At 42.5% G+C, this 14448-nt stretch overlaps 1 protein-coding gene across 1 annotated transcript in view; it reads right to left on the bottom strand.

Moving 5' to 3' along the window:
- Positions 1-14434, bottom strand: part of LOC107188936 — a 49497-nt gene extending 35063 nt beyond the window's left edge. Inside the window, exons 1-2 of the mRNA XM_015577336.1 lie at positions 6770-14434; positions 1340-6661 (exon numbers count right to left, since the gene is read on the bottom strand). Coding sequence (XP_015432822.1) covers positions 1340-6661; positions 6770-14434 — 12987 coding nt within the window. The remainder of the gene's footprint in view (positions 1-1339; positions 6662-6769) is intronic.
- Between the last annotated feature and the right edge of the window lie 14 nt (positions 14435-14448).

Raw genomic sequence — 14448 nt, 5'->3', positions numbered from 1 at the left:
CACCGTTAAATTGTTCAATGGGGCTCACACGATACCAAAAAAGTTTTTGTTTTTATGTCATTTTTTTAGAGATATCAAGGTCCCCTTCATTCTTCAAAATGGAATCACCCTTTTTAAACACCTACAATGATTGTCCCTTTCATTAGAAATTCAGTGAGTATAATTATTCAATGTGATTAACTAAAAAATAAAGTAATTTTAAAAAATGAAGGTGACCTTGATATCTCTAAAAAAATGGCATAAAAATAAACATTTTTGGCATCGTGTAAGCCCCATTGAACCATTCAACATTGTTCTTAAGACATTTGACGTATCTGTAAAAACAACAAAGATATTTGAGGTGCAAACGTTAGGTGACTCACCCTGTATAATCTGTTAATGGATGGATTAGCATATGGGGTGGGGAAATCACGAAATCTTTAGCAATTCATAAATACGTACGTAAATACACTAAAAATGACATCCTTCGCGATCTCTCTATCGGAGTCATGTAAATTATTGTAAATCCATGTTATCGTTAAATCGCGCCGAAAAAACAATTGCCATGCAGGTTCGTCAGTAAAAACAGGGACCCCCTCCCAAAAAAAAAACAAAACATCTGACTCTCCTTTAAACAACAGTGTACACCGCTAGAGAATATTTCAAATTATTGTGTAATCGAACTTTAGATCGCATGAGCTTCGAGTAGGGGGTTAAAAATGGTTGCAAAAGAATAAAGGACGAAGAAAAAAAAAAAATGATCACGACACGATGATCTAACACACGATTCACGAAACGTGTGATGTGTGATTCGAAAGCACCATCTGAAAAAGAATACTTCACAGTTTTCGATACCAAAAAGAAAAACCAGATTGTCGAATTGTGATCTTCGAAGCTTTTCCCGTGTGAACCGCAACGCAAGCCGAAAATCAAGTAACGTTCAAGCATCTCTAAGCTACTGGTCATGCAGAACGTGAGGAATAGCGGTGACAGTCTGACAGACAAGGGGAAAAAAGCAGAGATAGCAATATTAATAGCACAGCGACATTATATTACGTTAAACAGTCGAGGTCAAAGAGTCAGCGAGGTAGACAAAAGAGATACGCTCGAAGTATAGAGATCCAGAATTGCGAAACGATCAGCAGCACGCAAAAAAACAAAAAGAAACAGAAGGAAAAATTATTCAAGAAACTATTCTTCACACGAGTAAAACAATGGTGGAAGGAAAAAAAAAACAATAGGCAACACTCGGAACACATACACCGCATACACACAACAATTTCTGCATGAAAAAACTCGAGCTGGTTGTTCGAGCTCGATCCTGTAAAGATCGAGCCGCTGATTTGTGACGTGATCGCACCTTGATCCCTCGTATCCTCTTTTCAGCCACATCCTCAGCTACCCCCGTCTCTCTCTCCGTCTTCGGAGTCTTCCGCTGCATCGATCCTCTTTCTTTACCTAAATGATCCTTGGGACATGGACTTGGACTGGGAATGCTTGGAATTGAGGATTGATCGTCAAGGTCGAATGCGACGGAGTTTAACACGCTGGGCTCGAGAGGCAAACTGGTGGAAGATTGATCGATTAAAGGCGGTATTTCGCGATCTACGTTTGAGAGTTCACTAGTAGTGGTTTGTAGTTTCAACCCCTCAGAGATTGAAATCGTGGGATCTAGGATCGACGATGATTCGTCTGTTACAGGAAAGGATTTCTGGGTAGGTTCGTCCCTAGGAAGGTCTACCGACGCTGGAGTCTCGATCGTTTCGCGAATGGGCCCTGACAATTGATCGGTGCTGTCGTTTTCGCTCGACAGGTAAGTACTATAATCGCTCCAGCTACCTATACCACCTGGGAGATCAGCAATCAGACGTTCCGTATGAGGCCCGCCCATGAAGAACGAGTTCATAGGACCGCCGTTCCCGCCACGATCGTTCAAACCACCGTCACGATCCTCGTCGAAATCGTCTGGATCGTTTGAATCGCGTTTGACACTGTTCGAGGAAGTTTCTCTCGTGTAATTGGCTAGATTCTCGAATAGGTAGCGTTCAGCCTCGTGATAGGGGTGCTTGTCCGGCCAAAAACCGCTGTCGAGGGAGAGGAATTTCGTTCTACTGAATTCTGACAGGCTTCGCAAGATCAGAGGGGCCTGAGTGGGTTTCTTTTTCTCGGGAGTCAACACCAGGATCTCGTCAGCTATGTAGAATTGCACCTTTGGCTTGGCTGGCTCGATCACGATGTCAACTGTCTCGATCTCAGGCTCGGTTGATATACACTTTTCGAATTCTTCTTCGGTTTCTAACTGGGACTCGATCGATTCTATCACTATGGGCGACGTTTCGATCTCGTCTGTTAATAGATCTATCGGTTTGGGGATTTCTGAGGGTTGGTCTGGTGCAATGTCTGTTAATAGATTTATCGGTTTCGGGATTTCTGTGGCTTGGTTTGAAGCAACTTGAATCTTACTTTCCAGTTCTTTTGCGAACGGTGGAGGAACCTCCTGGATTTCTTTAGGTTTTATCAATTCTTTTACTTCAGTGGGTTTGTCCTTCACTTCACGATCGTCAATTTTGCCCGAGGGCTTGTCCACTATTTTCACTTCTGTGCTTGTTGGTTTAACTTCAGGTACGCTGCTCAGACGATCTTTAGTCGCTTCTTCTTTACCTTTCTCTTCAATTCCTTTGGACTTAATGATTTCTTCTTTGATGGGTTTTTCTTTTGTAGACCGTGCTTTAGAAATCTCTTCAACTTTCTGTGTGTCTTGAATGGTTGTTTGCTCTTTCAAGAGCATTTTCTCTTCGGTGATGATCTGACGTTGAAGGTCGACGTTCTGTTTATTTATGTCTGTAGTGGTATTCTTGACTGCAATTACATTTTTGTCTTCTTTCTTTTTCTTTTTGCTTTCAGGGGCTTGTTTTTCTTGCACCTTCGGTTTTTGTGGCTCGTTACTTGCTTCTGATTTCTTTTCAGGTGGTATTACAGTCTTGTCTACTTTAATTGTCTCTTTTGGGATATCTTGAGGTGGTGTAATAGGAGAATCTGTGCTCGAAGTCTTAATATCTTCTTCACCTTTCGCTGCTTCAGCTTCATTCGTAGATTTTGATGTCTCTTGCTCTTCACGCTTACCTTTCTTCGCCTGTTTATTCTTTCGTTTCGCCTTGTCTTTCGAAGCAGGTGTAAATTCTTCTTCCTTCACAGATTCTTCTAACTTTTCCTCCACAGGCTTTGGTGTATCTACTTTATCTTCATTCACTTTCGATTCTTCGATATTTTCATCATTTACTTTTGTCACTACGAATTTTTCTTCTTTCAACTTTGGCGTCTCTGCTTTCTTCTTATCTGGTTTCGTTTCTTCTTGGAGCAATACTTTAGGCGCAGCTTCAGGGGCAAGTTTCACTTCGCTAGCTTGAGGAGCCTTGACAGTTATTTTTTCAACTTTCGATTCATCTTTCGTTACTTCAAGTTTATCTTGCTTGACAGCTTGATCGACTGAAACTGTTTCTTTAGGATTCTCTTCCACCTTTTTATCTTCAGGTTTGATAGCTTTCTTATCTATTTCTTCATTTGAGGATACCTTTTCATCGGGTGCTGTGATACTCTGAGCCGTTGTCTCTGCTTTTTCTTTTTGTTTTTCTTCACTGAGTCCCCTCGAAGCCGACTTGTCTTTTTTCTTCTGTTTCCTCTTATCTCGCTTCGACAGTTTAGCCTTTTCTTCCACTTGGGAGTCTTCTTCTTTCTTTTCTTCTTTTATATTTGCCTTTTCATCTATAACTTTTTCTTTAACAGATTCTAGTGAGGGAGCAGATATTTCTTCAGAAGGTTTTTCCTTCATTTCTTCCTTTTCATTTGCTTTAGTTTTAGACTCAGTGATTTTATTCTCTTTCGTTTCAACTACTTTTTCTTGTTTCACTTCTTTTTTATCTTTTGATTCGGGTTCTTTCTCGGTCTCAGCCAATACCTCGCTTACTTGTTCTGGTACCTTCTCCGTGTTCTTATTTTTCGATTTTCCTTTACGTCTCTCGGGAGCTTTTGGTTTTTCCGTTTGTGTTTCTGTCAAGGTGTCAGGTTTATCTTCAGTTACTGGCTTGCTAATATCTTTGACTTCTTTCACTTCTAAGATTTCCGGTTCTTTTACATCTTTCGTGACAGCTTGTTCTTTTATATCTACATTCTTCTCTTTCTCTGGAGATGCTTTATCTACCTCCTTCTGTTTCACCTCACTTTCTACCTTATCAGGCTTTCCTTTCTTAGACTTTTTGTTCTTTTTCGAAGCACTCGCAGGTTGTTCCTTTGTCTCCTGCTTCGACTGTTCTGGTACCTTTTTCTTATCTACTTCCACCGATCTATCTGGTTCCGAGGTCTTCGCAGGTTCTTCGATTTCTTTCGGTTTAACCTTTCCCTCAACTTGCTGCGTCTTCTCTTCAGTCAGACCTTCTTTCTTAGTTTCTTGGGTTACCTCACTGTTCTTCGTTCTCGATTTACCTTTATTTTTTGCTGCATCTTTCTTCTCCGACTGTTTCTGACCTTTCTGTTCAACCTTCGGTTCTCCACCAATCTCCGTCTGTTTCCCTTCTTTATCCTCGATATCACTTGTCTTCTCCTTACTCTTCTGAGGTTTACCCTTTCCTTGTTCATCTTTCATCTGATTGAGTTCATTATCAGTAGCTTTGGTCTTACTCTTCTTCCTAGATTTGTCTTTATTAGATTCCTCCGTGTCTTTTCTTTTACCCGTCTCTTTCTTCTTCGTTTCCTCTACTTGCAACGAGCTCTCCTTTTTCTGTTCCTCCCTGGAGACTTCAAAGCCAACAGGTTTATCGCTGACCTGCTTCGAACCCGTCTCGTCTCGCCTGGAGCTTCTAGATCGCGATCTGGATCGCCTGGATCGCAGCTCCTTACGGTTCACGAACTCCATGAATCCTTGCTCGTCGACTTGAACTACCTCCTCGATAGGCACTGGTTCCGGTGCTTCCTCTACGAAAATCTGAACCTGCGAAGCAGCACGTTGCTCCGAAGACTGTTCCTTCTTAGCAACCGGTTCAACAGGTGTCGCGATTGGTTCAGCTGGTTCCACGTGTTTACCGACCACGGCAGCCCACGAATCCTTCGCTTTATGTGGACTTTCAACTTCTGACACGTTTAAAGCGAACGGTTTTATGTTGTTCAGATCTTGCATTTCTTTAAAAATAACTGCTTCAGGTTTAGCTTCTTCTTTCACTTCCTGTACATTGAATTCGGTAATTCTTGTCTCTTGTAATACAGGTTGGGTACCTTCTGTCATTTTGTTCAGGTCCAGATCAGATTTCAGTGGAATTGGTTTGATCAGTAGGATGTCTTCTTGAACACCCGGAGGAGGAGTCCCTCGAGTCTTGGCTGCAATTTGAGCATACGATTTGTTAGAGTCCTTGGCAGATATATCTTCGGTCCTCGATTCTGCAATCTTTTCTGGAATGGTCTTCACACTCTCCTTCTCGGTTTCTGTCATAGGGGAAGATACTTTGACTTCAGTAATTATTTCTTGCCTTGCATCTTTCTTCTTTTGATGTTTTGGTGGTTTCTGTTGGGTTGAAGGGCTTTGAGGTTCTTCGGGCATGGCTTCTACTGTCTGGCCTATTTTTTCTGCCTTCGTACTTTCAACTACTGACTCTTGATACACACTGGTCACTTTAGTTTGTGAGTTGTCTGAAGGAATATCGGTTGTTTCCATGGTTTCCTTCATACTTACAATAGACGCCCAAGATTTGGTGGATGCAGGTGGGTGAAGAATATCTTCTTTTGGAATGTTCACTTCAGATGGACTTTCCTCTTTCTTACTTTCTGTCGTAGAACTCCCACTTTGAGCTTCTTGATTAGTTTCTGCTTTGGAGTCTTGCTCGAAAGAACTTACAGACTGAAGATTTTCTTTCTTAGATTTGCCATCATGTTTCTTCTTCGTTTCTGGAGAACTGACTTCAGCCTTATCTTGTTTCTTCAAGTCCTTTTCTGCTGCGACTGGTTTCGATTTACTTCCAGGCTTCTCTTTTGTTGGTTGCTTTTGTTTTTCAGATTGTGTCTGGGCCTTTGCATCTTCTTTGGATCTGGACTTGTCTGAAGGTTTAGCCTTGTCTTCTTTTATTGGAGATGCAGGATCACTTTCATCTCCAGCTTTAGACGCCGGTCCTTGCTGTAATACTTTACCATTTATTAGTTTTTCAGGTGTTTTCGTCTTATCGATGGTAGTGGACTTCTGAAGTGAAGGCTTCATGGTATTTTCTGCTTTTGATTCTTCATCTTCCGTTGGTACTTTCGTAGTACTTTCATAGTCTTCTTGTTTCAAGACTGGACTTTTGATATTTTCTTCTTTAATTGGCACCACTTGATGTTCAATTGTGGATGCAATCACTTTACTGTCTTCTTTCTCGACTTGAGTTTCAGGCACCTCTTCTTTCTCCATTTTGAGTCGTGACTTTTCATCCTGTTTCTCTTTTGCTGCAGCCTTCTTCTTTTCTTTCTTTCCTTTCGATTTCTCTTCAGTCTTTTCTGGCTTCTCTTGAATATCAGACTTCTTCTCTTCTTCCTCTTGAGATTCAGGCTGTTGTTTTTCCTGTTTTATTTTAACATCGGGTTGTTTTTTTGTTTGCTTCTCCTGAACCTCAGGTACTTTTTCTTCTTCTTTCTTTACAATTTCAGGCTGCTTTTCCTGCTGCTTCTCTGCAGGACCAGATTGTTTCTTTTCTTGTTTTTCTTGAATTTCAGGCTGTTTCTTTTTCTGTTTCGTCTGAGGTTCAGGCTGCTTCTTTTCCTGTTTGTCTTTGACCTCAGGCATTTTCTTCTCCTGTTTCATTTCAAGATCAGATTGCTTCTCCTCTAGTTTTTCTTGAGTTTCAGGTTGTGTCTGTTTCGTTTGAGGTTCAGGCTGCTTCTTCTTCTGTTTGTTTTCGACCTCAGGCAGTTTTTTCTCCTGTTTCATTTTAGGGCTGGGCTGCTCCTTTTCTTGTTTTTCTTCAGGTTTAGTTTGCTTCTGCTCTTGTTTCTTTTGAATTTCAGGCTGTTTCTCCTTGTGTTTTGTTTGTTGTTCAGGTTGTTTCTTTTCTTGTTTGTCTTTAACGTCAGACACTTGCTTCTCCTGTTTCAATTGAGGTTCAGGCTGCTCCTTTTCTAATTTGTCTACAACTTCAGGCTGTTTCTTTTCCTGTTTATCTTCAATTTCAGGTTGCTTCACTTCCTGTTTCTTAATTTCAGGTTGTTTCTCCTCCTGTTTCTTAATTTCAGGTTGCTTCTTCTCCTGTTTTTCTTTAGATTCAACCTGTTTCTTCTCTTGTTTCTTCTGAACCGCAAGTTGTTTGTTTACCTGTTCAGTTTGAACTATAGGTTCTTCCTTCTTTTCTGTTTTTTGAACTTCGGGTTGTTCCTTTGCCTCTTCCTTTGGACCAGCAGGTTGATCGGTTTGAATTACAGACTCTTCCTTGTCTTGTTTTCCTTGTACTTCAGGTTGCTTTTTCTTTTGCCCCTTTTGAACCTGAGGTTGTTTTTCCTCTGGTTTCTTTTGAACTACAGACTGTTTAACTTCCTCTATTTTCATTTCTGATTTTATATCATCTGCTTTCTTTTGAACTTCGAGCTTCTGTTCTTTCTCAGTTACCACGATCGACATCTCAGAAACTGCTTTCTCTTGTTTCTCTTGTGTCGCAGACTGTTTCGTCTTTTCTTTCTTCCCTTCCGACTTTTCTGTCACCTTTTCTTGCTTTTGTTCTGTCACTGGCCCTTTATCTTTACTTTCTGTGTCAGCCTTTGTATTTACATTGCTAACAAGAGGCTGAATTGAGGCGTTAGTACTCTGTAATACTTCAACTTTCTTGCATTCAGTGTCTTTAGGCTTTTGTGGTGTTTCATCCAAAATCTTATCTTCTGTCGTTTTAACAATTTCTTTAACGTCTGAAGATTTCTGAGGTACTTCATCCAATTTATCAATCTTTTCATTTTTATCAATGTCTGATTTCACAGACTGCTTTTCTGCTTCTTTAGGTTCCATAGCTTTCTTCTCAACATCAGCAACACCCGTAGATTTACTTTCTTCTGAAGTTACTATAATCTTATCTTCAGACGTTTTTGACTTCACCAACTGGGAGTCTAACTCGCAGAACGTAGCCAGAGGACTCTTAACAGATTCTTCAACAAGTGAAAGATTCTTAACCTCTACCTCAGTCTGTACCATTTCTTCTTTCTTTTCTCCCCTTTGCTCAGGCTTCTTCATGACCGATTCCTGAACAATCCTCTCAATACTCTTCGATCTTGGTGGTTGAGAAGCAGGAACATTTTCTTGCACCACTTCCACCACTTTAAAACATTGATGGAAGTTACTTTCTGCTTCGGTATAAGAATGATAATTCGTCGACCAATACGGTTTAACCAAGTCTTCGTAATAATAAGAAGAAGCATTACTTTCTTCAGGTTTAGAATCGTCAGCTTTTGGGATATCTTTCTTTTGACTTTCAGTTACAAGACTCTTCTCTTCCACTGAAGTTACTTGCTTTTCGACCTTGGTCTCTTCACTCTTTTCGATTCCAGACTCCCTTTTCTTTTCTTCCTTAACCAATTCTTTAACAGCCGAATCCTTACCACTAATTCCTTCCACGAAAACTGCTTCAGACCCAGAAACCCTATCTTTCGCAGCAGTTCCTTGCTGCCTCCCAACGCCAGGTTTCTTAACTTCAACCACAGTTACTCTCTTCTCATCTTCAGACAATTCTTTCTTGTCTTCTTCCTTCGCAACAGAATTCTTACCACACACCTCCTCTACCATCTTACCTGATTCCTTCATCGTTACAACACTCTCAGACTCAACCCCCTCTTTCTTTGCCCCAACGTCACCCTTCTTCACACCAGAATCTTTACTTTCTTTCTTAGAACATTCTCTACCATCCTCAACATTACCATCGTTTAATTTACCCACGGAATCCCTCAGATCCAACCTCTGTTCCCTCGTCGAACCATCGAAATCTTTCTCGTCCCTCGAGCACTCTACCAACTTAGGCGACAAAGGTGTTCCGGAACGACCCCTTCTCCTATCCTGAACGCTACCGAACAGAACCGGCTGATCGTTTTCCCCGAGACTCTCGATATAGACCGCATAATCCGGTTCCGTGTTCCCAGTGTCCGCTAACGTCTCTAACGAGCCTCTTGGCGGTACACCGACTGAATCATCCGATACCCTAGCATATCTGGTGGTTAGACTAGCCTCTACGGTTTCGGGACGCAGGGTGATTAGTTCGGTGGGTTTGGAGCCTACGATCTTGGGTAAAGGGATGCTTTCTAAGATCTCGACGGATTTCACGGATTTTACATTGGGTGGTTTCACTTCGACCGAGCCAGGGATGCTTGTGGTCGTGGTCACGGTGGTCACCATCTTCTCGATGATCAATGCTTTCCCAGCAGCCGATGACTCCTCGGACGACGACTCAGAATGGTTCAAAGTTTCTTCTTTCTTCTCTGTCTCTGAGCTCGTCACATCTGATCGCGACTTAGCTTCTTTGCAGATTTTCTTTGCGGGTTCCTTTTTGGACACTATAGATGATTTGTTTTTTGACATTGATGTCACATCTTTGGAAGGTTCTTTCGGTGGGGCAGGAAGTTTTGGACACTCCTTTTTAACAGTGGGAGACTTTTCTTCAGGTTTTTGTTGCTCTACACTTGATTGTGACTCGCTGGTCTTAGCAATGGGTTTCGACCTCTTCTTCGTAGGTTCGGTTAATGGAGGTTTATCTTTTGATACTGGTGATGCTTCTGGAGACAGAGGATGCTCTGAAGATTCCTTCTTACTGCCTTCAACGAGAGATTTCTCTTCCTTTTCTACTTTGGGTGACATTTCTTCTTTCTTGGTTACTGTTTTTGAAACTTCAGTCTTTATCGTGTCTTTACTTGGTTTTAGTTCGGATACTTTTTCACTAATTTCAGTAACAGTTGGTTTGTCTTTACTTGGAGACACAGGTGAATCGTTATCTTTACTATCCTGTTTCTTATTCTTTCTCTTGTCTAGCTTTGGTGTACCTGGTTGGCTGGTTTTAGGCTCTTCTTTCGATTCGACTACGTAAGTTGGCTCGATCTTTTCGATCACGACTTGCTCCTTCGACTTGTTCGGTTTCTTGATCTTGGACGGTGTCCCAAGATTCTTCTGTTTCTCAGGAGTCTCTGGTTTATCTGTATTTGCTTCTGTAGTAGATTTCTGAGGCACTTCAGGAGGAACAGGGACTTTTTCCTTTCTTCCTTCTACGGTAACTTTATCAGTAACTTTGTCTTCCGACTTTTGTAATGGTTCTAACCTAGGCAAGGTAGCCTCCTTGTCATTTTTGTCAGGTGTAGCAGCTGTTTCTGTTGGTTTCTCTTGAAGAACAACTTTTTCAGTTGTTATTTCTACGTTCGTTTGAACATCGGGCTCACTTGGTGCGTTGGCAACCATTCCTTTAAGCTCTTCTTCAGTCTGAATTAAAGTGACAACATTTTCAACGCTATCTTTAGAAACAATTAATTGTTCTATTTGTTTAGTAGTATCTTCTTTCGGCTTCTCAGGTGTAACATCCTCAGAAATCGATTTTTCTTTAGAGGAAACTTTACTGTCTTCCTGTTTCGCAGATGTTTGTTTATCGTCATCAACAATATCAAGCTTTTCTTCCGTTTTAGTCATTAATACTTGTGTTTCGACTTTCTTTTCCGGTTGCTTTTTTTCTTCTGCTACTTTCTTATCCTTCTTCTTGGATGTTACTTTTTCCTCTGTTGCTGGCGGGGACTTTAAGTCTTTTTTCTTTTCAACTACTGTTTCAGATTGCAAACTTTCTTTTTTCAATTCTTCTTCTTGACTCAATTGTTTCTCGACAGTCGTGTGAACTTCCTTTTCAGAAACTTGTTTCGTTTCGATTGCAGGCCCTTTCTTCGATTTCTTTCCTCCTTTAACGTTAGCTTGTTTCTCTGGTTCAGCTTTCTTTGTCTCTTCTGTCTTTAATTCTGTTTTCGAGTCCTTGGTATCGTCTAATTTTTTTTCGGAAGATTTATCTTCCTTTTTCTCAGCTTTATGTGTTACTTCTTTCTTCACTGTACTTTCTTCTTTTGGCGTTTCAGGTTTTACAGACTCTTCCTTTGAATCAACATTTTCAACTTTTCCAATCGCAGATTCTATTGCACGATCTAGCTCACTAATTACGGCTTTCTGTTGTTCTTCGATGTCCATTTTCGACTCTTTCTCTACCTGAACTTTATCTTTCTTCTGATCCATATTTTTCATTTCTTCATCCTTTTTCTTCACTGTTTCCTTCACAATTTTCTTATCTTTTCGATCTGTTTGCTCTTTTACGCCTCCCTCTGCTCCCAATTCTTCCTTTTCTCCAAGTTTACTGCCTTTCATACACTTTGATTCTTTTGCACCTTCTATAGATATTTCTTCCTTCTTAGATTGCTCTGATTTCTTCTCATCTAGATCTTTCTGCTGAGTCGGTTTTTTATGTGTCTGATCTTTCAAGGGCTCTTGCTCGTTCCCTTGTTTCGCATTTTTACCCTTTCCTTTAGTATTTTCCTTCACTGTTTTCGATGCATCCTGTTCCTCAAGTTTCTGTGACTCAACTTTACCATCAGTTTTACCTTCAGGTTCATTTTGTACTTTATCTTTCTGTTCCACTGCACTTTCGGGTACTTTGTCATCTTTAGCTGGTCCATCAGTAGTCTTCGCAGACTCTACTTTCTTAACTGGAACATTCTCAACACTTTTAGACTTGTCCACTTTGCTGTCTTCCTCCTTCTTCATTTCTTCTTTCATTGAACTATCAGCAGCTGCAGGTTTCTTAATTTTTTGCGCATCGTTTTCAGTCTTCGTAGGCTTCACAGTATCTTTAGCAGATTTATCCTTCGCCACACTGGCTTGTTCCTTATTCTTCTGTTTCTTCTTTGACCCAGATTCCTTCTGAGCTTTTTCTTCTTTTACGTCGAGCTTCTTGAACGTTGTGTCACTCACCGTGTCTATTTTAGCCTCAGATTTCTTCGATTCGCTCGTCTCAACTTTTAATTCTTTTTCTTCCTTTTTCGTAACTTGAGAATCCTCTTTACTCTTCTTCTCGGAATCCTTCTCTTCCTTCTTCACTTTCTTCTCATCTCTCGATTTAATCGGTTCGTTCGTCTCTGGCTGAGTCACAGCTGTTTCCACGTTCACCGCTCCATCTTTAGCCTTCGATTCCGCTTTCGACTTGCTCTGTTTCTTCTTCTCGTCACCTTTCGCGTTTTTCTTCTCGTTTTCTTCTTTCGGTTTCTCCGGTGCCGCGACAATATCTTTAGATTTACCCTGTTCCTTCGATTTGTCCCTCTGATTCTTCATTCGCTGCTTGTCCATATCCTCAATTTCCTTCAGAGCCTTCTCGATTTCGTCATCGACCTTTTCTATTTTCTTATTCTTCTTGGCTTTTCGCTTCTTCTCTTGCTGACCATCAGCTTTCTCTTGCTGATCCACTTTCTTCTCAGCTTGCTTATTCTTCTGAACGTCATCCTTCCTCTCCTTAGGAGCTTCGACCTCTGTATTTCTCACAGGACTGACCTTTTTCTCGACAGGGACCTCCTTTCGAACCTCTTTCTTCACCTCGACTACTTTAGACTGACCATTCTTCTCCTTCTCCAGCTTCTCCTTCGGTTGTTCAGGTGCTTTACGCCCTTTCTTCTCAACTGAAGGCGTCTCCTGTCGACTCTTTTTCAATTTCTGCGCCTCCTGCTGGACCTTCTTCGCCTCCCTTCTCTTCGTAGTGTCCCAACCCATCTTTTCCTGCTTTTCCTGCTTCACCACCGACGATTCCCTCGTCTGTCTAGCTTCCCGAGGCGGTGTAGACTCATGGATCGACGAAGTTCTCGAATTTATAGGAGATCTAGATCGTTCTTTCACCTGTTTCACCGCGAAACTGGTCATACTCGGAGACGAGGTGTTTGTGGTGGTCGCTGGGCGTGGACTGAGTCCCTGAGACAGGATCTGAGCATACGAAAAAGCCTTACTCTCGTACTGCACTTTAGGCTTGGCACCTGTGGTCTCTGGAATCTCAGCAACGGATCGTTGAACCTCTGCTTCTGATATCTCTGGTTCAACAGGCTCTACTGGTTGGGCCACAGGCTGGGCTGATGATGGAACAACTGGCTGAACGTCCACAGTAGTGGACGTTTGACTAGGAACACACTTTTCTTCCGGATTTTGTGCAACCATCGGTGGATTCCTCGCGGGATTCTTATACCTGGGCTGTTTTTGATGCTTCTGTAATTGATTCGGCTGATACATCTCCGTCTCCGGCAGGTAACTGGACTGAGCGACGTACTGTTCCGATGGGAACGGTATCTGACTATCGTAATGAGGTAGAGCCACCTGCGGAGGCGGCGCAGTCGGCATGTAGACGTAGGAACTTACTGGATAGGCGATCTGTGACCCAATGAAGCCCACCAATTCGGTCATCGGCGGGTGAATGTAACTGTACACCTCAGGAACTTGTGCTCTGGTCTCGTAGCTCTTCTCGTTCAGTAGACTGTACTCCTCGATCGGCTCGTCGGCCCAGTTGCTCTGGGTCTCGGCGATCTCCTCTGGTATCTCCTCTGGTTTCATAGGAGCAGGAACGATCTCAGATTGTTGCTGGTAGGTCTCCACCACTTGGTGACTTGATTCCTCCACTGGAATTTGTTGCTGAACCTGGACATCCTGCTCGACCTCCACTTTGGGCATATGAACTCCAACTTGTTGATCAGTCGTGTCGCTAATCTTACGAACCACATCAACGTCTTTGGTCACCGTTTGTGCGTTCTTGCTGGTCTCCACCGAAGGACTCCTGGAAGCACTAGCACGTCCTCGCAGGATATCAGCGTAGGTAGTGGATCCAGGTGCCCAAATGGGACTGGCTGACCTTCCTCTCCTCTCTTCCTTGAGAGCCAAGGTGTTCTTCAGTACTAACAGTTCTCTTCTTCTCTCTGGAACATTCTCCTTCTCCCTGGACATGTCTCTAATAGATTGCTTCGCAGGTTCTGACATTTCTTTCCTGACAATGGTTCGTCTAGTTTGAGGTCTCTGTTTGGAGTTCACCGTGTCCATCTTGGACACATGTTGACTCCGTTCTTTAGGCTCTTGTGGTTCCTTATGTTCCGTCGTGGTCTCGATTCTTGTTTCTTCAGGCATGCTTGGTGCTTCGGTTCTCGTGGACGGTGAATCGTCCTGAACACGTCTGGCAATTGGTTTCTGGATGGACGGCCTTAACAGCTGAACAGCGAGCGGCGACGACGACGAGGAGGGCGCAGCCTCGTCCCGGGGGTTTCTAAACGGGCTAGAACCCCTCGAGCTCGGACTGGTACGACCGGCCGCGATGTCCGCGTACGAGATCTGACCGGCGATCGGCCGGCACTCGTTGTTGCTCTGTACATAGTACGGGTCCACGGCGTATATCTGTTCCAGCAGTGTCTTGACCCGCTGCCTCGAATCGTCCATCCTTTGCTGCAGGC

Source organism: Dufourea novaeangliae, unplaced genomic scaffold, assembly GCF_001272555.1.
Source record: "Dufourea novaeangliae isolate 0120121106 unplaced genomic scaffold, ASM127255v1 scaffold125, whole genome shotgun sequence".
Taxonomy (NCBI): domain Eukaryota; kingdom Metazoa; phylum Arthropoda; class Insecta; order Hymenoptera; family Halictidae; genus Dufourea; species Dufourea novaeangliae.
This window is presented reverse-complemented; position numbering and strand designations above follow the sequence as displayed.